General features: G+C 39.3%; 1 protein-coding gene across 4 annotated transcripts in view; it reads right to left on the bottom strand.

Moving 5' to 3' along the window:
* Positions 1–2,246: 2,246 nt before the first annotated feature.
* The window catches only part of LOC131246085 (2-alkenal reductase (NADP(+)-dependent)-like), a 41,110-nt gene continuing 20,262 nt past the window's right edge, over positions 2,247–23,094 (bottom strand). For 2 of the 4 annotated variants that reach the window (XM_058245946.1, XM_058245949.1), the window contains exons 2-5: positions 6,479–6,656; positions 4,834–5,000; positions 3,888–3,970; positions 2,247–2,749 (exon numbers count right to left, since the gene is read on the bottom strand). In XM_058245946.1, the coding sequence (XP_058101929.1) occupies positions 2,371–2,749; positions 3,888–3,970; positions 4,834–5,000; positions 6,479–6,656 (807 nt within the window). In that variant the 3' untranslated portion in view covers positions 2,247–2,370. Of the gene's footprint in view, positions 2,750–3,887; positions 3,971–4,833; positions 5,001–6,478; positions 6,657–10,474; positions 10,532–23,094 lie in introns of those variants that run through there. The other 2 variants (XM_058245948.1, XM_058245947.1) reach the window with 2 other exon arrangements.

Raw genomic sequence — 23,094 nt, forward strand, 5'->3', positions numbered from 1 at the left:
TTCTTATACACTTTGCTCAGGGCTCAAGTTGTGTGTTTCTGGATACTATCTGAGATCGATTCACGCCATGGTTGTCAAGCCCAATAAGACGGTCATAACTCTATAATTTCGTGATTATCGGACTTTCGACGTGCGGTCCAGGTCTAATACAGAGTTTCAATGTGTTGAGTCAGTGATTTTGACGGGTTTGGGTCTTGCCATTTGTATAGATAGTAGTTCAAGCTAATCCACCGATTAATTCAATTTAGTACTTAATTACTTTTCGTCTAATTTCTACAAAATACGGTCCTTAGGGATTTCTTCCTGAGGCAGTACTCGAGCCTTTGTACGGATTTTTCCAAGATGTTGCACCTTCTTTCATGTCTGTGTTAACTTGTGAACGAGTTGGATTTCAAATAAAAATCACAATGAGCCTTAGGAAGGTTTCAACGGTAGCCATCAATCTCGCCACTGTTTTTTGTGGAGGGGCCAACTACATATTTGGATCTCCCTCATTCTTTAACTCATGCTCTAAAAATTAATAGATGAACGGTATAGATAAAGCACATACATCATAATAGGCCCACATACATCATAGTGGGCCCATGGAACTTGATGACATCACTTTAATAGCAAATCTCGCTATTCAACCTATCAATAGCTAATCCGCGTCAAGTAGGATGCGGATTGGTTGGTGTACCTCACACAAGCTATATAGCTGCTATATTGACGTCAGCAAGTTCTGTGGGTCCCATCATGAGGTATGTGTTATATCCAAACCATCCATCCATTTGGCGAGCTTGGATTAAAGCTTGAGATGAAAAATAAGCTGCAAAAAGCAGTGGGGTATTGAATGTCTACCATTGAAACCTTTTTTAGGGTCACAAAAGTTTTAGATCAATATGATTTTTTTCCTTCTTCATATAGGTATTTGTGACCTTATGAACATATTGGATGGAAAATAAACTTAAATAGGCCACAGAAGTTTTGGATCAATATGTTTTCACTTCATCCAATTGGGAATAACCTTATAAACAGTTTAGATAGCATATAAATATAAGGTGGGCCTTATTTGAAGGTTTTGTTACTACTGGTGTTCAATTCTATACAACACATAGTGACAATCTTCCCGCTAAGAGGAATAGAGGGTGTTATGATGATATTTTAGTTTATTTGAATTAAGTATAATGATTTTATTTTCATTTAATAAAAAATAATTTCTTTATAATGTAAGACATTCCCAAACAAACGAGAGATAGGGGCAAATGTGTCAAATTAACATATTTCAGACATTTAAGATGTTTGTTAACAAACAGTTTGTTTTAGATTCAGTACTTAATTTTTAGACTTCAGTCATAATTATCAAACAAGTTTTTTTTTTTTTTTTTTTACTTTAAATTTCATATTTAGGCTTTAGATTTCAGATTCAGGCTTTAGATTTCAGATTCGGTCTTTAGACTTCAGATATAACAAACGGGGCCTAAATCTTATTTTAAAAATAGGCGGTTTAATTCAACTTTAAATATTTTATTAGAAACTAGTAAATAAGCTCTTAAATTTTAAATAATTGAGAGATCAATTTATTTTCAAGAGCTTAATTGGTTTAATTAGGAAGAGGTTTGGCCCACATCAAGTGGGCCGAATTAGATGGATAGCCCACATCAAGGGTGGGGCCCCACATAGTGGATAGTCCACATCAAAAGTTGGCCCATAATGATGAATGGCTCACATCCAAGGTAGGTCTCGCGTGATGAACAATCCAATTCAAAGGTGGGGCCCACAGGATGGACACATTGAATGTGGGCTCCACGTAGTGGGTAGTGGACATTGAATGACCCCACATTATGGATGACTTACATCGAGGTGAGTCCCATATAATAGATGATCCACATCAAAGATCGACTCCTAATGATGAGTGGTCCACATCCAAGGTGGGACTGCATGATGGACAACCTACTTTGAAGGTTTGGTTCTCATGATGGACGGTCCACATCAAAGGTGGGCTTCACATGATTGACGATCCACATCCAGTGTATAATATGGTGTATAATATGATGGACGACATTTGTCCAAGGTGTGAGGCATGTAGGGGCGGCGTGCATGCTTGAGATAGGGTGGTGGCAATTTTAAAAAATGACAATGGCTGCCCCTTCAAAAGTTCTCATTTGACTACTACACCAAACATATTTATTAAAAAAAAAAAAAAAAAGCTTCTTTGGGTAATAAAAAGCTGATTTTACCAAACGAGCTTAGTGTAAAACAAGTGCTAGAATAAAAGTCTTAATTCTCTTGTTTATATTAAAGTAGCTCTTATTAGATTATATAAAAGATGCCCCACAAGCCTTAATTTAAGTTCATTTTCTTGTCTTGCAAATTTAATATGCCTCAAAATCACTCTCGAGAAATTACAACTACCTGTTTCCCAACATTCTTCCCCGTGAATAGTCCTATTAAAGCTGCTGGAGCACTCTCGAGACCATCGACCGAGTCTTCTACGTAAACAATCTTCCCTTCCTTGATATATTGTCGAGTCACGTCGAGAAATTGAGGATACAAGTGGTAATAGTCAAACACGAGGAACCCCTCCATCCGGATGCGCTTCGTGATGAGACAAAACAAGTTGTGTACACCTTCGGGTTTCTCAAGGTTATATTGAGAGATCATACCACATGCTGCGATGCGACCATGAAGCCTCATGTTCAGGAGTACCGCATCAAGCATATAGCCACCCACGTTTTCAAAGTAGATATCGATTCCCTCGGGAAAATGCCTAACAATAGATTCCAAACATGTGGGTAAATCAAAAAGATAAAATACATCGAGTCTTCAAGCATTAACCAGATGCCTTTAAAAAAATAATAATAATAAATTGAAATTGCCACCTTGCAGAGCTTAGCTTAACCCACATTCCACACCTTGTGAGGGAAAACTAGGCCATGTACCTTTAGTGTGTGATCCACTAAGTAAAAAAGGGAAGCGGATTGGCTGGTTTACCAGCCACCACCAACCTGGCTGGTGTGGGTACGTGCCGTGTGAAGACAAGTGCTGACACTCCTCGATCTCGGAGGTCTACAAACGGTTCAAAGAAGATCCAACTTACATGGGTCGCAAAACGATGTATTTATTATATCCAACCATTCATCCATTTCGGGAGATTAGTTTTGAACATGAGTCCAAAAATGAGTTATATTCAACGCTCAATTGGACCACACCACAAATAGTAGTGGGACAATGATTCTCACTATTTTACATTTATAGGACTCACCATAATGTTTATTTTCCATCCAATCTGTTCATAATGTCACAAAGAACTGGATGAAGAGGAAAAACAAATATCATATTGATCCAAAACTTCTGTGACCCCCAAAAGGGTTTCAACGGTAGACGTTCAACTCCCCACTGCATTTTGCAGTGTGGTCCACTTGATATTTGGATCTGTCTTATTTTTGGGCCCAAAAGTTAAGACAATCTTGCCAAATGGACGGAAGGTTTGGATATAACACATACCTCATGATGGGACCCACAGAACATGGTGACCTCAACACACCAGCTAGCTCGGTGGTGTGTGGAACACCAGCCAATCCGCTTCCATAAAAAACCTGGCTGAATAATTTAAGGTCGTCCAACCAATAGGTGAGCATCATACACATAAAATGTGGGATTTTTGCAATTTTTTTTTTTTTCTAAACCATCTTCAACTTGTGTGGCTTGCCTATTGGGTGGGCCACCTGTTTACTGGGTCAGATCATTTACATTGTGTGACCCACCTGGGCCCGCTGCTTATACACCAACACATGGTTGGTGTGTGTTTAGCCATTTGTAGGGACGTTGAAAAAAAAAAACCCATGTTTTGAAGGAAACTAAATCGATAATATTTGAGATTCTCATATGCTAATATGAATACCGACCTTGTTAAAGCCTTGTTCAGGTCAGGTTCTTCCTTATAGTTGAAAGCATCATTGAACCCAAACTTACTTTTCAATAGTTCAACCTGAGCCCACCAAAAATATATATATATATTAGTAAAAAAAAAAAAATTCTTCTAGTTACCGATAATAATAGAAACGCATTCTTTTTTAAAAGTTGGCAGTGATGGATTGCACGCCAACATCTATACATCATTAGGCATTACTGGATCCTTAGAACAAACCAACAATTCAAATTGGGGCCTCAACATAAATGGCTGAGAAGAGGAATGCATGAACAATCCACATTCAACTTAAAAAGGACTGGGGATTGGGGCTGAGATCTTCCAATCTGACAGATATTTGATGCATGGTCCTTCCCCAGAAACTTGACTCGAACTAGTATTAAATTGACTAAACTCAATATTATAATTAATTCAACAATATAAACAATGTGAATGAATCTTTAAAACCATCATATGTATAAAATTATCCAAGTTGCCTGGGGAATGCTCGTATCAAGGCTGCGCTTGCAAACAACTAATGCACGTTTGGTTATTGTTGGCTGCCTTTTTATTACTAAATGGCCCCTGCCTATGAGGCTGACTTGGTTCGAATCAGGCAATTTCATATTGAGTCAGCCAAGTAATCGAGCTAACCATATTGAGTCTTGTTGAGTTTGGATCCTCAAAATCTTGACTTTTACAAGTTTTAAGTATTCGGTGAGTTTTAGAACCATGGTTGCAGCAGATTGATTGCCTAGATCAATGAACCAAAGGCTCACTCCTACAAACTGAAAACCGAAGCAAGTTGTGCAAAACCTCCAATCCAGGATCATATAATACTCTTTCTTAATAGTTCTCATGCTTCTATGAACTAATATGTTGTCTAGCAATTTATTTTTCACTTAAAAAGGTGAAAATAATAATCATCACAACTAGCAACTAACCTTGTCACTGGAACCAGCACTTCCAACAACATAGCAGCCCATCAGCTTAGCGAATTGTCCAACTAGTTGACCCACGGCACCAGAAGCTGCTGACACAAAGACGTATTCACCTTTCTTAGGAGTGCAAACCTCATAAAATCCAGCATAAGCTGTAAGACCAGCCATACCTGTAGATAATCAAGTAATGCAGTTGATTGTGGTGTTAGACATAAATAAATGGAAATGAGAATGCTAATCCATGAACTAAAATGAATGTGGTATCCACACTTACTGGCGAAAGCTGATTTGATTGAATTCCATCTAATGGTTAAACCAGGATGCTCACTTCATGATTCTAATTGTGGGGCCTTCGGATTTAGTACTTTACATAAACAGTTTAGGCAGCTGAAAGTAACATAAGACTAAAGATGGGATGTTAGTAGGGAAGGCGTGGGTTAGTGGCATTAAACAGTTTAGGCAGTTTAGCCTATTTTACCAATTGGTCACAGGGAAGGGTATAAACTTTTGAAATTTAAAAGAAAAATGGGATATTTGTAGCAATTCATACGAAGAAACTTTTATCCTTTCACTTGTTTAATGCCACTAACCCAGGCCTCTTTGCACATTGCCCACATAGACACCTAGTGTTAGGGAGCACATGAAACAAAGGCTATACAGGGCTCTACTGTGATGACAATGGTATTCACTTTGTACATATGTTGCACCACCTCGTGTCATGATGTGAACCCAAAAATGAGGCAGCTCTAAAACTCAAACGGGCTACAATATTAAAAATTAAAGATGAGCGCCCAACATCGAAATCATTCTGGGAGCCCTTCTCTCTTTCTTTGTACTCATGTAGGTGCATCCATTCTTCCATCTCCCTCCTTTTTCTCTCCCCAAATTAATCTCTAAATGTCCTTTGCATGTAGCCACACCCCCAAGTAAGAATAACACAAGCAATAATCTCCACTAGACCTCTTTTATGAAATTACTCGTCAGACCCTTGGGCTTAACCATTCTCCATATTGTTCATCTAGCGGGTCTATCATGGCTGGGCCATAGCCAAAACTTGCTCTAACTGGACACATCCTAAATCAAACAATGGCTCACAAATGGACAGCTTGAAAAACATAACAATGGCTCTCATTTAACTAAGAAAGAAAACTCCTCTAATCAAATAACTAGTATAACCCTAGTGGATTGATTTTCATGCCAATGGACAATTGACAATAAGCCTGGATGAACAGGAAAATAAATGTAAAATGCCGTGTGAGTGGGCCCATAATAGGCCATTCGTCATAAGCTAAGAATATTACACACCATATTCACAAGAAAATTCAGAGAAGCATTGAAGAGAAAATATAAGACTTTATTTATGCCTAACATAATAGCAAGTCAAATTTGCTGTTGTTAGGAAAATGGACACCCAAATAGCAATCCATATACCTCATAATAACAAATGAAATTATGCAAATAGATGAGCTCAGAAATAATAAGCTAGCATTTTAAGTACACCGTGTGCATTTAATCATCTCTCTTGTATTATTACTGGAGGAAGAATATGATCAGGGGGAATATTAACTATCAGTCAACTTGCATTATAAATCTTTAATGGCTATAATTCTTAACAATATTCAATCAAATTGAGTAAAAAACAACTTACCTAGAATGCCCGTATAGTAAGAAAGAGGAATATCAGTGTATTTGATTTTAAATAGGGTCTCAGGCTCTGATATGAGAGTGAATTCTTCCCATCCAGTCATCCCCCAAACCAAGTCACCTTCCTTGAAATCTGGATGTCCAGAATCTAAAACTTTAGCCACTCCAAAGCCAACGATGGGCTGCAGAATAATAAATTAATTAATTAATAAATACAAGTTCAAGCCTTAGAAACATGAAAAGAAGAAGAAGAAGCTAAAATTAAAAAAAAAAAAAAAAAAAAGGTTCAAAACTCAAAATTTAAGTGGGTTTATGGGAATCCAAGTTGGCATGTAACACTTCCGGGTAACCAATATGTTCTTTTGGCATTGAAAATGTCCATTTTATTGTAATCTAGGAAATAATAAAAGCTAAGAAAGAGAGGGGACTAAACAACTTCATTTTTTATATTGGACCTTGTTTTAAACGTTATAATAAGGCTGAGAGTTTTGTGCTAGATAGATCGATCATCTTCACGAGAAAGCAATTAACACACAATCCCTTCTATATAAAAAGAAAAGAAAACCACTGAATTCCTTTTGTCAGGACGTAGATTATTTTTTTATAAAATAATGGATGGCTTTTAATTGAACTTTATGCATCTTTTTATGAATAGAAATGATCTAATGCAACTCCTATGCATTATAATATTATAAAACAAAGATGCACTGCACATATGGATGGTTCTCTTGGTGACTTTGCTTGGGATGCAAGTTCATTCTAAGCATCTCCATTGGTGGATTTTTGACAAATATATGTTTTTATGTTGACTATAAATCTATTTACCGTATCTTGCCTGGACACTAGGGACGAAGGGATGTTTACACACATGCAAAGTCATATACTAAAATGCTATCTTGAACATCAGTTGCAAATCATGCAATGTGTTGTGGGTGAAAATGGACTGACCAGGGTAAGTCAAGATGGGAGCACGGCTTCCATCAAAAGGCTTGCTAAACCATGACTCACTCGACTTCAAAGTCGACCTGAATTCAACCAGCATCAACTACAACGTCAATTCAAAACAAGCCCGGCCTCACCCTCGTCCTGTCCGACCTCAGTCTGACCGACTTTGACCTCCGTCTATCCGACCTAGACCTCGGTTTGTCCAATCTCGAGCTCGACCTCAACTTCGGCCCGCCTAAGTTCAAGGTCAAGCTCAGCCTTACACCCCAACTTAGTTGATCATCCGCCACATGGGAATCTACTAAAAGATCCTCTAAATTTTCTCCGAGAATGTCAGAGGAATAACCGCGCATCCTCAAAATTAGTTTCCTAGCATGATACGGTATCGGATGGCGGATTCATTGCCATACCCGACACTGCCTCCATGGGACCTATATATACATGCCCCTTTTGTAAAGAAGAGGATGCACAATCACTAGCTTAAAACTCTATTTTACAATCAAACCCAAATTCCTTACCTGACTTGGGCATTGGAGGTCCCCTGTACTAGCCAGGGTCTCCTTTGTTCATTCCTTGTGTGGGTATGCGAAGGTCCAGGAAAGGCTAACCAGAAAACCGCATCAACGCAATGCATGGCTACCAATACTGTACTCTCATGGTCAAGCACCTGGGACATGGGAGTGGTGGAATATATGGAGAGCTTAAGATGGTTAGTAATACATGTACAATTATGGTGCATATGTATACTAATTTACACATATGGCATATATGAGGCACTTGAAGATTAATAGTGGCATATGTGGGTTCTTAAACATAAATAGTTGCACATATAGAACTTCTTTTTTTTTTTTGCATACGTTGGCACAAATAATGCATGTGCACAAAACATTATGCTCATTCATACAACATATGTTACTTTAGCATGCATAATCTAACCAACCTTTTTAGCAAATATAGACAGTCGTTGGGTAATGATCCTATTGGCAATGCATGTCCTCATTTTCCACTTTTTGTACCGGAAAAAAAAAATGCTTGACAAACTGCATACATGTTGTCAATGCACGATAGCATATACAATAAAAGACTTTACATGCATCCAAATAGCCTTTAAGTGTCATCTAAATTAGAGTGATTCTAGGGCCACCAAGTGTCAACATATACATAAGAACTTAATTGATTACGTGGCAGATTACGCAAGAAAGTAAAAAAAAGGCAATAAGTGATTGATGCAGGCCCGAGTTTTAAGGGTGAGAGTTGCATGGGTAACCAGTTGCATTTGGTTTGTTATTCTATACATCCTTTCAATGTATCCAATTATTAGGTCCTTGGTTTGTACAAAAGGCGCCATGGTTGAATGATCCAGTCCATAAGCCAACGAATCCGACAGTGGATAGAATACGCCCAAAAGACAGCTGGATGGGACATTAATCATGACCTTTTGATCGGTGACCTGAAAATAGGTAGTTAAGAAAAAGAACACAGCATGCCCCACATTTAACTGAAAACCAGCCAAAGATTGCAAGACCACAAAGTTCCATTCCAAGAGAGTTTTGATGCATGGTCCATCCACGGATGGGCCCATCAGATCAATGCCACGGATCACTAAACATGGCTCAAAAACACGAGGGCCATGCTTGGATAGGGTCAAGGAATTTGCAATTCCTCTTCTTATAAAGTGCTACACTTTTTTCTTCTTTTTTTTTCTTTTTTTTTTTTCTTTTTCTTTTTTTTTTTAAAAAAAAAATTTACTTAATTGTTACCTCAGGAGACAAAACAGTCTGCCCTTCAATCTAAAAATCATGTGGAATGACCATCGATCTAAACCATATACAATCCTGGTTCCTTTTCACATTCAATTTGTAGGCTTCTGATAAGATGGCTACCATTATGGAGCAATAAATTAGGCCCTTGTAGTCCACGGTGGTTTGCATTGAAATCGCTACTTCTAGGTGTCAAAGGATACAGGAATTATCCCTCCCATTTCTTCAATAATTATTTTTATCATCGAGGTCCTGTCTTCGAGGTGATTCCGGTTGAAAAACCCAAACCCAATTTGAATTCATGTTGGGTTCGGCTTGAGCAAATTTGGGTTGGGAACAATTACATGTAATTGGGCTGAACTGGGTCTGTTAGATCCAGTTGGTTCTAGTATATAGGATTGGGCACCTCTGGTTGCAATTGGGTCGGTTTGAGGGTCAACTTGAGCTCAACCTGCTCGAGTTGCACCTCTAATTATCATCAACCTTTGGATACATGTATAGTTCATAGTCCTAAAACTCAGTGACTTGACCCTATTTCAAGCCCGGTGACTAAGAAAGTTGCTGATGAGTTCGACTCAGTTCCGACTCAGCAAGATTAGAACCGAAGCACTCACTTAGTGTTTTCGTTTTTAATAAATATAGTGAAAATGTATGGTGAGATCCAAAGGACATTTTGGAGCAGAGCCAACAGAAACTACCTGCGGGCATCTATGCATTTAAGGTAGTCTATATTTATTCTCATACTACTTTAATATCATTTATTAGTCAAATATACTTACGAATTTAATTATTAATACGGAGTCAAGTTCAGTTGAGCCTTTGAGTCCACCCGATCCGGCTGGATATCAAGTCCAGTTGAGCTTCTGGGTTTTTAAGCTAACCTTCAGGCGTTGCAGAGCTCCTTGTTCAGATGATCCAAACCATTATCTGATGACCCCACTATGGACTTGCTTGCCAAACATCTAAACTTAGATGAACCTAACTGCCCAATCCTTGGCATTTTCTTCTTACACGAAGGCGAAGGCAAACTATTGCTCTGTCTTTCGCGTCCCGTGTTTTGGCAGGCCATGATCGAAGGATTGGGAATGCCATATGGAGATTTTTTGGCCACAGTGGGGTCATCAGCTCCACAGCTAGGACTGCTGAAACATACCTCCATTTCTACAAACTTTCAATAAAACTAGTAAATAAATTATTAAAAAAATAAAATAAAATAAAATAATTCAGGGGTACCCTGTTCCATCTCAGAAGCCATGTCTCCTGCAGGATTTAACGAAGATATGCGGTCCTCTCACCTCAGCCGTGACAAAGGCTCCAGTCTCCATCTCCCATTACCAAGGGGGTATTGCATCTCTATGAATAGGAGCCTGTTGGTTTATTTCTAAAACAAATAAGCTTTTATACTATTTGGCAAAAGTCTAATAACGATGCTTATTTGTTTAGAAAGTAATAAATAAGCTTCAACTTTATAATTTAGAAAGGAGTGACCATTTGAAAAGGAGCTTATTTGGCTTAAGCTGGTAGATATTTTAAGCTAATTTTTGGACAACTTTGTCATCAAACTTTTCAAGTACTTCCCATCTTACCCTCTTTCCTTCTTTTTAGAATCTCTTCAAGGTAGGCCCATATGATGAACGACACATATTAAAGGTGGGCCCCACATGATGAATGGTTCTTATCAAAGGTGAGCCCACATAATGCACGGTCATATCAAAGGTGAGCTTCACATGATGGATGGCCTGCATCAAAGTGTGGCCCTACATGATGCACGATCCACATCAATAAGGCACTACCTGATGGATGGTCCACATCAAAGGTGAGACCCACATGAATAGATGGTGGACATTGATTGTGGGACCAAATGATGGAAGGTTGGCATTAAAGGTGGGCTCACATGATGAATGAAACCATATTGAAGGTTGGGCCCCACATGATGGACAGTCCACAATAAAGGTGGGACCTACATGATGGTGGACATCAAAGGTGGGTCCCACATGATGGACTATCCACATCGAGTGGGCCCCACATGATAGGATGGTCCATAACAAAGGTGGGATCCACATGATGGATGGTAGACATCAAAGGTGGGCCCCTCATGATGAACGACCCATATTGAACATGGGGCCCCACATGATGTATGGTCCACATTAAGTGGGCCCCACATGATAGGATGGTCCATAACAAAGGTGGGATCCACATGATGGATGGTAGACATCAAAGGTGGGGCCCTCATGATGCCCATATTGAACATGGGGCCCCACATGATGTATGGTCCACATCAAGGTGGGCCCTACATGATGGATGGCCCCCATCAAAGTGTGGCCCAGCATGACGGAACCTATACTTCAAGTAGTCTCATTTAATGGGCAATCCACATCAAAGGTGGGACCTAGAAGGTGGATGATGGTCATTGAAGGTGGGCCTACATTATGGTTGGTTGACATTGAAGGTGGGCCCATATGATGAATGACCCATATTGAAGGTCTGGTCCCACACAATGAATGGTCCACATCAAGGGGGCCCCACATAATGGACGGAGTGGGCTTCATATGATAGATGGCCCACATCAAAGTGTGGCCCCTTATAATGGATGGTCCACATCTAAGGTCTCGCATGATGGATGTCCCATATCCAACATAGGCCACATGATGGATGATCCACATAGAAGGTGCGCCCCACACGAAGAATGGCGGATATAAAAGTGGGCCCCACATGATGGATAATCCACTTCGAAGGTAGGGCCCACGCTATGGACACATTAAATGTGGACTCCATGTGATGGGTGATGGACAGTGGACATTGATGGGCCCCACATAAAGGATAATTAACATTGATGGTGGGCCCAACATGATAGATGACCTACATTAAGGTGGACCCCTAATGATGAATGGTCTACATCCAAGATGGGCCTTGCATGATGGATGACCTACTTTGAAGGTTTTGCTCACACAATGGATGGTCCACATCAAAGGTGGGCTCCATGTGATGGTTGATCCGTATCTAATGTACCACATAATGGATGACCTAAATGTCTTAAAATATGAAGATCGTAGCCATCATTCTTTTGTCATTTGGGGCATGGTTTATTTATGATGAGATCCACGAAAAACAATTATCCCAATTGCTCCTACAATAGAGTTGTTGTAATATTTAAAAATGACAAACCTACCCTTAAAAAAGCTCTTATTTTGAAGTTTTACCAAATATTCGCATTTTAAATAAGAGGTATTTTTGGACTTGAAAAAGTGATTTTAGCGAACAGGCTTATTTAAAACAAGAGATAGAACAATAAGAGCTTATTAGAGTAGTTCTGGTTGAAAAATGCTCTTATTAAATTTGAGTAGAGATGTCAAACGAGCCCTTACAATTAATAAAGTGATTTCATGTTAACTTACTTTAGCAGTTGCTAAAACCCATTAAGACAAAAAGTAAAAAAAAAAACTGATAAAGATAAAGGCTTGTTTTAATACCATCAAATACGTTACTTTTTAACTTATATTAAGTAATTAAGTTACTATGTTCACTTAAGTTAGTTTGGTAAGCATCATTGTAAAAGTAACTTACGTGCTAAAAGCTACTTATATTATCATTACTTTTCTACCTCTCTCTCTCTCTCTCTCTCTCTCTCTCTCTCTCTCTCTCTCTCTCTCTCTCTCCATATTAAAGGAGGCTCTCTCTCAAGGTTCATGTCAAAGGAGGCACTATAACAGTCACACATTAAAGGAGGCCCCACATCATAGACTATCTACATCAAAGGTGGGGCTCATACAATGGACGGTCCACATCAATGGTGGGCCCCACATGATGGATGACCCCATATTAATGTGGGCCCTTATAATGGAAGCTCCACATCAATGGTCGGCCCATAATGATAAATAGCCCACATACAAAGCGGGCCGATGGATGACCAACTTCAAAGGTGGTGCCTACAAAATCAATGGTCCACATTAAAGGTGGGATCCACATGATGGGCAATGGACATTGTAGTTAGGCCCCATATGATGGATGACATATATTTATGTGGCCCCATATGATGGACGGTCCACATCAAAGGTCAGCCCCTAACGATGAATGGTTTCGTTGAAGGGGAGCCGCATGATGGGTAACCCACATTGAAGGTAGGGCCCATATGATGTACAATTCACATCAAAGGTGGGCTCCACATGTTGGGTAATTGATAATGGTAGGCCCCATGATGATCCACATCAAGGTGGGCCCACATGATGGACAATCCACATTAAAGGTCAGCCTTAATGATGAGTGTCCCATATCCAAGGTGGGCCCCATATGATGGACGACCCATATCAGAGGTGGAGCCCACATGATGGATGATCCACATCAAAGGTGGGCTCCATATGATAAGTGGTGGATATTAAAGGTGGGGCCCATGATGGATGACTAACATCAAAGGTGGGCCCTACATAATGAACAATGCACATTAAAGGTTGGCCCTTAATGATGAATGCCCCGTATATATAACACCCAGATCCATAGCTCAACTGGCAAACTGAGTGGAGATACCTCGTTTCAACACTTGAGGTCTTGGTATCGATCCCTCGTGGGGTTGGCTAATATGGAGTGTGTGTACCCGCATGGGTATGCACTAACAAACTAACCCAAAAATAAAAAATAAAAAAATGCCCCGTATATAAGGTGGGCCCTATATGATCGATGACCCACATTAAAAGTGGGGCCCACATAATGGACAGTCCGTGTAAAAGGTTTGCCCCACAGGATGGATGGTGGATGTGGGGGGTACCAAACAAACTCGAGGGATAATTAGTTACAATGTTGGAAACCAAACATGTGTTTCTACATTTTGGTTGATAATTATGTTGTTTACTAAACATACTTACCTAAATAAGTAGAAGATAAGCTACTTAGGGAATAAGTAGCTTCTCTAAAGTAACTTTTGATCTAAATGCCCTTAAATATTAAAGAATTCTTTATTTCCTCCAAAAAAAAAAAAAAATCTTTGCACTTCCTTTATCAACTTTTCCTCTCATTCAAGTTTAGTGTACCTCACCTAATTTCTCTCTGTAGACACTCAACTTGGGAACCTTTCATTGCATGATTGGTTTTGTGATACCTAGCATGTAGTGACCAATTCGGAGTGATACTATCGGTCATGCTAAGGCCAGTTTGCATGCATGGATCCTACTCGCTAACTTCGGATGACCCCCTATCAAAACTCTTATATGGCAAAAGACACACCTTGAATGCACCCATCGGGTCAGATTGATCCCCGTTAGAACACACAAGAAGGTAGGGCCGAAGTGGTGCATGACCTAGTTCCACCAATAAAATAAAAAAAATAACTCTAAATACCAACTTCTACCCTGGATATGTGCAACCTTTTCAAAACTGGACATGTGAGAAGCAGAAATCCTATGTTGATTATGCACATAGTTGTCCACCCTATGGTTGATTGTGCACATAGCCGGCCACACATTGGTCGGTTCTTAGTTATGCAATGTTGGCCCAATCACAAGCCCACCGCCTCATTCACTTTGCTTTGGTTTTGCCAAAGCTAACTACAAGCTTAGTTGCTAGCACTCAATTTTTGTTTCAGTAAATTCGAACCTATCTCATGGACCCTTACATGTCACCACCGAGGCATCTTGCAATGCCTATTTAAAGGGATCCCACATTCACACAAAAAGAGAGAGAGCAGAGAGGGCCAAAGCCAGAGTTGAGAGTAAAAAAAGAAAGAGTGAGAGAGCCAAAGCCAGAGTTAAAGCTGAAAGCCACTCTGACCTTCAGCAACAATGGAAAAAGCCAGAAAGCTCTACAAAATTGTTTGCAACCTTTCTAACTTCTTTCTTTTTCAAACCATTTCGAGCAATCTCCGTTGGAAGTTGCTCTCTGCCTTTAGTTTGTCCCTATTTTTATTTATTTCAATTGAGAAGTCAAAATCTGAGATAACGCCAAAGTCAACAGAGTAGGATTGGGATAGAAGATATTCAATCATCCCTTTTGTAAAAAAGTGTGTCGGGTCTCCCCTTTTCCTTCCACATCTCAATCAACTTACATTCCAGTCCACACATCCCAAACATCTCACTAGTACACACACTCACCTTTTTTTTTTTTTTTTTTATTTCCACAATCCTCTTTCATATCTATTTTCTTTTTATTTATGCAATAATGTTGAACTTATGCTGAATCTCTTGAAACATCATAAAATTCTATAAAGTGTAGACAGTGCTTTGCATGGGTAGAAAAGGGCGGCTAACCCTTTCCTTGTTTGTAACCGAGGCCCTTACTCAGAATCAATGGTGCAAATTAACTTAGGATTCACTCGAGTCAAGAATTCTTTGAATTTCTCATTCTCCAAGCGATTCTTTAGATTCTAGCCAACAATGGATTTTAAAGCCTTATTTTGGCTAGTGGCAACTCTCAAAGTGCTCGAAATATGCAGAAGAGTCATTTTGTTAACCTTGGTATTGCATAGCGTCAAAGGAAAAGAGTGGGGTGCACGTGACGCAAGCAGCATTCATGACAACATTATTTCCCTCCTTAACCCCTCTTCGCTAGCTTTCCAATGGGTAGAAGCTCTGTGACTTGTCAGAATTTTGGATCCTATCTTACCAAACAACTCGTGGTAGCCTACTTCCCATGCATTGCATTATAGACTCTTTGGACGTATGCTTTATGACTTGCTGGAATCCTGAATCCTGTTGTCACATCGAAAATCTGAGTGTGCCTAGTCCAATATTTATTACTCTATCATATAACATCCTCTATACATGCACTACCAACGATCCGATAGGGACGCGTGTGTGAATATTTTTTAACGTTCACACTCTCATAGTCTCTCAAGTGCATAAAGAGAAATTTGTAACCCACCACGTGGTACATGTGATATCCATTCTCTTCATCTTGTGTGTTCTTAGATGATACCCCTAGAGCCATAAAATCATCTGGATCAACAACTTAGATGGGCCATACCACTAAGAGAACAATGGGATGTGATGCTAACCATAGGTTTAAATGTGTGGCTACTATGGTGCTTATCTCTCATTAGACCTATCAATATTACTCACCAAGGTGAAGGAAAACTATGAAAATCAACTTGACCTAAAACTAAAATAGTCCACACCACATGAACATAGAAGTTTTGGGATCAATTTTTCATTGGGAAAGTTCCGAATATGTTGGTAATTGAGCTTACACTTTATTCATACAAAGAATTGATCAAGCCTAAATATTGCATATTTATCCTATCAATTACACTACTTTCGGATACATTTAAGTACTAAATTGATCTAATAAGATACATTTTCTACATAAAATGTGATTTTGGATCCAAAGTTGAATATGCACCTAAATGGTTGATTTAAATCTCTCTCTCTCTCTCTCTCTCTCTCTCTCTCTCTCTCTCTCTCTCTCTCTCTCTCTATATATATATATATATATATATATATCAAGCTCAAAGGCAATGAAGAATTGGAGAACAATATTGAAGGTTTCAAGTATCAAAGATCTAAGCAAACCAAGTACCAAAGATGAGGAAAGGTCTAGAAAATCACACAGTCCAATAATAGAAATAATACACTGTTTGATCCCACATAAGGTTGATTCGATTCAACCGAAAGTGTCCAAAACAGTTCAGTAAGAAACAGCAATTTTTAGACTTAATTTGGCTCAAAAGTTAGGCGCGACCGAAGTGATGTTCAATACCACCAAAAGAGGGTTTGGTCCGACCAAAAGGAGACAGGGAGATCAAACATATTTTAGAAAAATTTAGCTACAATCAAAGGCAGCTTCGATTGGACTCACCTCGACTTCGGTGCGACCGAAGTTGGGTTCGGTGCCACCAAAGCGTAACAAAAGTGTGGAACTTTAAAGCTGTTCTAAAGTCAGTGCAAAATTTTCCTATTTAAACGGGTGTTCTAGGCTATTCTAAGTACGAATTAGGGTTGAGAGAGAGACCAAGGGGTGGCGGAGCTTCTACGGAGCTACCATTCTTCTTCAATCCCTCAGTTCTAATTTATCTTGTATGTTTTTCTTTTGTTTTAGGATGTTATCCATGTTAGGTTAATCTTTTAGCTATGGCTATGGATGAAGTTTATAGTTGATTACAATATTTAATTTATTTGATTCAACAACAATGGATTTGAATGATGATAATATATTGAATTGATTTGGACTTTACTTTAAAGATATTGAGTTGTTCCATCTTTGATTCATTGTTGACTCCGGTTACATTGGATGCTTGGAAGTGAAATTACAATGCTTGATTAGAGAAGGAATCAATATGTATAATTGATTGATTTATTGTAAACCTTGGTTACAATATATGCAGTTGATTCATTGTTGACTCCGGTTACATTGGATAGGATAGAATTTTGATTCCAATTAAGTTATAAGAGTTGAATTAATGATTAGATATTGTGATTGCTATAACTAGATTCCTAAATCTTTAGTCTTTTATTATTTGTTTTAAAACCTTTTTCTACTTTGTTAGATTAAAAACCCAAATAACCTGTTTACTGATAGGCTAGTTCTAATTGTATTCTCACATCTCCCTATGGATCGACCTTGGTCTCACCGAGTTATTACTGCATCACAACCCTGCACTTGGGGTTGTTCACCCTTGGGTTCGCTCATGAACACAAGGTTCTCACCTAATGGATGGAGTAGATTTTACATATACATTGTGGGTTTGAGGAGTGCATTTTATGTATAAAACATGGTGGGCCCACGAAGGTCTATGGTGCCCATTATAATTAAAATTCACTCCATTCATCAGGTTTTATCCTCAATTCTAGGCAATCAGAATATAAATTGGCCAACATCCGCAACTCACGTAGGCCACACCAAGGAGAATAATGGGGATATAATGCCAATAATAGGTTTCAATTACTATTGTGTGCATCTTTCATCAAACTCATTATTTAGGTGCAACTCACTAGGATGAAGAGAAAAAAACAAAAAATTGCCTGATCTAGAATTCACGAGAACCATACCGTATGAACGTCAGATTTTTGGAAAAAAAATTACATTATTCCCCATACTTTGGCCCACTGCAGTACTTTATTGTGATGATCTTTTGCATGTTCTCTATGGTAAAGTTTCTCACTAGATGGATGAAGTGGATTTATAATTACAACATGGTGTGTCCCACAATTTAGGCGCTTTATGCAGTATGACAAAAAGCGGCCAAGTACGGACTCGTCCTAACCACTTTGAAAATGTTGTGTGTGGCCTCATCTGTGATGGTGGCACGTGACCCAATCAAATCTTGCCACATGGGGGCCTTACAATATTGGGTGAAGGCCCAACCTCACCTAATATGCTTATATGCATTTTAAGGTTGGTATTTTAAGTGCTACATGGAAGATTTAGAAGGATGCAAATTGCTCGTGCCCCACCTACAAGTTCTAGTAGGAGAAAGCAATGTGAGCTTATCATGTGACATTCACTCCATCCACATAATCTATGTGGCCCAATCAAATTTTGCCACATGGGGGACTTACCATATTGGGTGAAGGTCCAGCCTCACCTAATTTGCTTATGTGTTTTTAGGGTTGGTATTTTAGGCGGTATATGGAAGATCCAGAAAGATGCAAATTGCTTGTTCCCCACCTACAAATTATAGCAGGTGAAAGCTATGTGGGTTTGTTGGGTGACATTCACTCCATCCACATAAGCTATGTGGCCCAATCAAATCTTGCCACATGGGGGCCTTACCATATCGGGTGAAGGCCCAGCCTCACCTAATCCGCTTCTATGTGTTTTAGGGTTGGTATTTTAGGTGCTACATGGAAGATTTAGAATGATGAAAATTGCTCGTTCCCCGTCTATGAGTTTGAGTAGGCAAAAGCTATGTGGGCTTGTCGTGTGACATTCACTTCATCCATTAGTTTCACTAGCCCATGTTAGTACATGAGTTCAAAATTGAGGCAAATAAAAAACTCAAGTGGAGCATGGCACAACCAATAACACGAATTCAACACCTATTATTGAAACCATTGTCGGGAATACATAAGTTTTGGTTCTAGATAATATTTGTGTTTTCAGCTCATTCTAGTGGAATAACCTTATGAATAGTTTGGATGACATATGAACATCATGGTGAGCTCCGGAGAGGTTTCAACTATAGGTGTTTCCATCCCCACTATATTCTATCATGCAACCTACTTCAATTTAAAATCTAGCTAATTTTTGTGCTCATGCCCTAACATGATCTAGTGAAACTAGCCGATGGAGTGAATGTCTCAAGAGCTTTCATAAGAAAGTTCCTCTGATGTAGATGAGTTATGGATGGATACGCAGTGGGGGCGAAAGCAAATTGCCACCGACCTCAATGGTGTTTTGACAAAGCAAAGTTTTGTGGGCCCACCATAATTTATGTGTTATATCACACTGTCCATCCATTTTGCAATATCATTTAAGGCATGAGCCCAAAAATGAGGCAATCCAAAGCTCAAGTGGACCACACCACAAAAAGCTATTAGGATTGAATGCCTACAATTAAAAACTTCTTGGGGGCCAAAGAAGTTTTAAATCACGCTCATATTTTTGTTTTCCCTTCTTCCAATTCTTTATGACCTCATGAATAGGTTAAATGGTAAATAAACATCATGGTTGGCCCTAGTAAGGATTCAATGGTGAGTGTCATTCTCCCCACTGCCTTACGTGGTGTGATTGACTCAAGCTTTGGATCTGCCTCATTTTTGGGCTCATGTCTTAAACTGATCTCACAAAATGGATGGATAGTGTGGATATAACACAAACATCATGGTGGGGCCCACAAAACTTTACCATATCAATGCATCACCAACATCAGTGGTATGTGGCACACCATGCAATCTGCTTCGTGGTAGGGTAGATTTTATAACCTTTGCAAGAGCAAAGGGGGGGGGAAAGAAGCAAAATGATGTATTGTGTGGGGCTAGAGAGTGCCCACAATGGAAGGCCCCGAACTCGGTCCAAGCCAAGTGCGCGCTTGTGCGCATGAGAAATGGTACTATAAGGTTGACCTCATGGGAGCTTCCCATGAGGTTGAACTTTGTGGGCCCACTGTGATATGTGATGGACATCCATGTTGTGCATTTGGTAGGTCCTCTCGTTATGGGATGTGTTAAAAATCAAATGTATCTAGAAATTTGGTGGGTCACACCAATTGAAATCATGGGAAATCATGTCGAAAAGATCTACGAGCACTTGGTGGGGCCCACTTGAGTTTTAAAATGGCCTAAAATTTGGTGTAACCCTTCATCCGAGTGGGACACACACAATGGATGGGCTGGATGTTTAAACCACATCTCACTGGGATTTATATACAATTGGGAATGTTTTAATGGGCGGGCTTCCACTCTCAACTGTTAGTTGTAGTGTGGCCCACCTAAGTCATGGATTGGCTTGAAGTTTAAGCCCATGGCTCACCATGGAAGGGTGCATTTGATTAATGGGATGGATATCCATCACACATCACAACAGGACCCAAAAAGTTTGACCTTATGGGAAGCTTCGTATGAGGTCGACCACATAGTACTTCATGGTACCTTTGGATGACTGGTCACATCAAAGTCCAGGCTATTCCAAAACACAAGTGGGCCTCACCAAGTGCTTTTAGATGTTTTAGTCATGATTTCCCATAGTTTCAGATGGTGTGGCCCGCCTAAGTTATGGATACAGTCAATTTTGCCACATCCCATAACCTAGAGGGTACCTACCAAATGCACAGAGTGAATGTTCATCACACATCATAGTGGGCCCCACATAGCTCATCCTGCTGGCCTCTAAGTACCATTTTTATAGACAAAGTCTCAAGTCCAACGAATTGGACTATTAGTTATAGTCAAGGTGTCCCGTATCGGTATCGGTTGGCGTAACGGTGCCCTCCGAAACCGATACGGATACGGGGGCGTAACGGCCCGTAACGGCGTAAATTTTTTTTTTTGCCAAAAAAATATGAAAAAATATGGATTAAATCCAGAATATTCTAAGCATTCCAAATATGCATTCATTTATAAATTGGAACATGTTTATGGTGGTGTAACGGTCCACTCTTTGGTGAGAAGTTGTATCGGACTGTCTGATTAATTTTTTAACCAGGTAACTTGAATATGACTACAAAATTCATATATTTAATTTTTTAAATATAAAATTTATATACTTAACATCTTGATATCATTTCTCCCAATAGTTCTTTAAAAAAATGAAATTAAATTCAGATAGATGGCGTTGCCAATTTGGGGCCGACTTGGAGGACCAATTTATTCTCCAAATCAGCCTCAAATTCATGCCATTTATTGTCATTATCCCACTTATAAATTGGTGGACATTTATTGGATAGTGAATCATAAAAAAATAAAATCAAATCAAAAGGCCCTATTTTAAAAAATAAAAGTTCACAAATTAACAATTAAAACTATTCAAATAATTTGATTTTGGCATTGTGAGTTAGCAATTGCAGTCCATAATTTAATTGTCAAATTTCAAGTTAATATGTCTCGTGTACAATTTTTTAAGGCTTGAATTAGGAGGGACTCGGATGTAAAGTGCAGCACACGTGTCAAAGTTTTTTGGGCCTCACCCGTGATGAATGTGTTATATCTACACCATACATCCATTTTGCCAAATAATTTTAGGGCATGAGCCCAAAAATGAGGCACATCCAAAGCTCGGGTGGATTGCACCGTAAGAAACAATAATAATTAAACATTCACCGTTAAAAATTTATTGGGGCTAGAAAAGTTTTAGATCAAGCTGACATGTGTGTTTTCCCTTCATCCACGTCAATATGACCCAATTAATAGGTTAGATTGAAAATAAACATTACAGTGGACTTTAGGAAATTTTTAATGGTGAGCATTCAATAATCACTATTTCCTATGGTGTGGTCCACCTGAGATTTGGATATTACTAATTTTTTGAATCCTGACTTAAAATGACGTGGCAAAATGGATGGACGATATGGATAAAATATATATATTATGGTGGGGCCTACTCGGGTCTGATCTGATTGGATGGAAAATAAACGTTACCGTGCCTACAAATTATTTAACCGTGAAAATCATTATCGCTGCTGCTATTTTTGGTGTGGTCCAGATGATCTCTGGATATAATTCATTTTTTGGCGGGTGCTCTAAAATGATCTCTGAAAATAGGTGAATGGTGTAGATGTAATAAATACATCACTGTGGAGCCCATATAACTTTGATCTCCTTTGAACCGTTCGTACAACTCGGAGCTCGAGGAGTGTCAGCGCTCGTCTTTGCGTGACACGTACCTACAGCAGTCAGCTGCTGCAAATAAAAAAAAAATGGAGAGAGGGAAACGAAAAGAAAAAAACGAGGGAAAGAAAGAAAAGAAAAAAAGAGGGAAAGGGGGAAAGAAGAGATTGAGAGAGCGAGAGAGAGTGAGAGAGAGAGAGGAAGAAGAAGAAGAAGAGCAGGAAGCAGCCGCAGCCGCAGCTGCTCGAGAAGAAGAAGAAGAAGAAGAAAGAGAAAAAGAAGAAGAAAAGAAAGGAAAAAAAGGTAAGGTTTTTTTTTTTTTTTTTTTTTAGGGCGTTTTGGTCCGGCCGTTATGGCCCGTAACGGCCGTTACGGTCACAGAAATCCATAACGGCCGTTTCGACCCCGTATCGCGTAACGGGTCCCACCGTTACCGTTACGTATCGGCCGTTACAGCCGATACGTAACCGATTTGGGATACCCTGGTTATAGTACACCCAGTGTATAACTTGCAACCTTTTATGTTTCTACAACAATCACACATCTAATAGTTTGCCTCATCATGAGGATCACATTGTGCAAATCAACCACATTTGTTCATTATGTATATACCTGGCTATCACAATCCACATTGCTCAATGAGAAACTGTTATGTGTTGACTCGTATACAAATGACGAGAGAAAACGTACTCACACTAGAGAAGAACCACAAGATCCCAGCGATCGATGAC

The sequence above is a fragment of the Magnolia sinica genome, chromosome 5 (genome assembly GCF_029962835.1).
Source record: "Magnolia sinica isolate HGM2019 chromosome 5, MsV1, whole genome shotgun sequence".
Classification (NCBI taxonomy): Eukaryota; Viridiplantae; Streptophyta; class Magnoliopsida; order Magnoliales; family Magnoliaceae; genus Magnolia; species Magnolia sinica.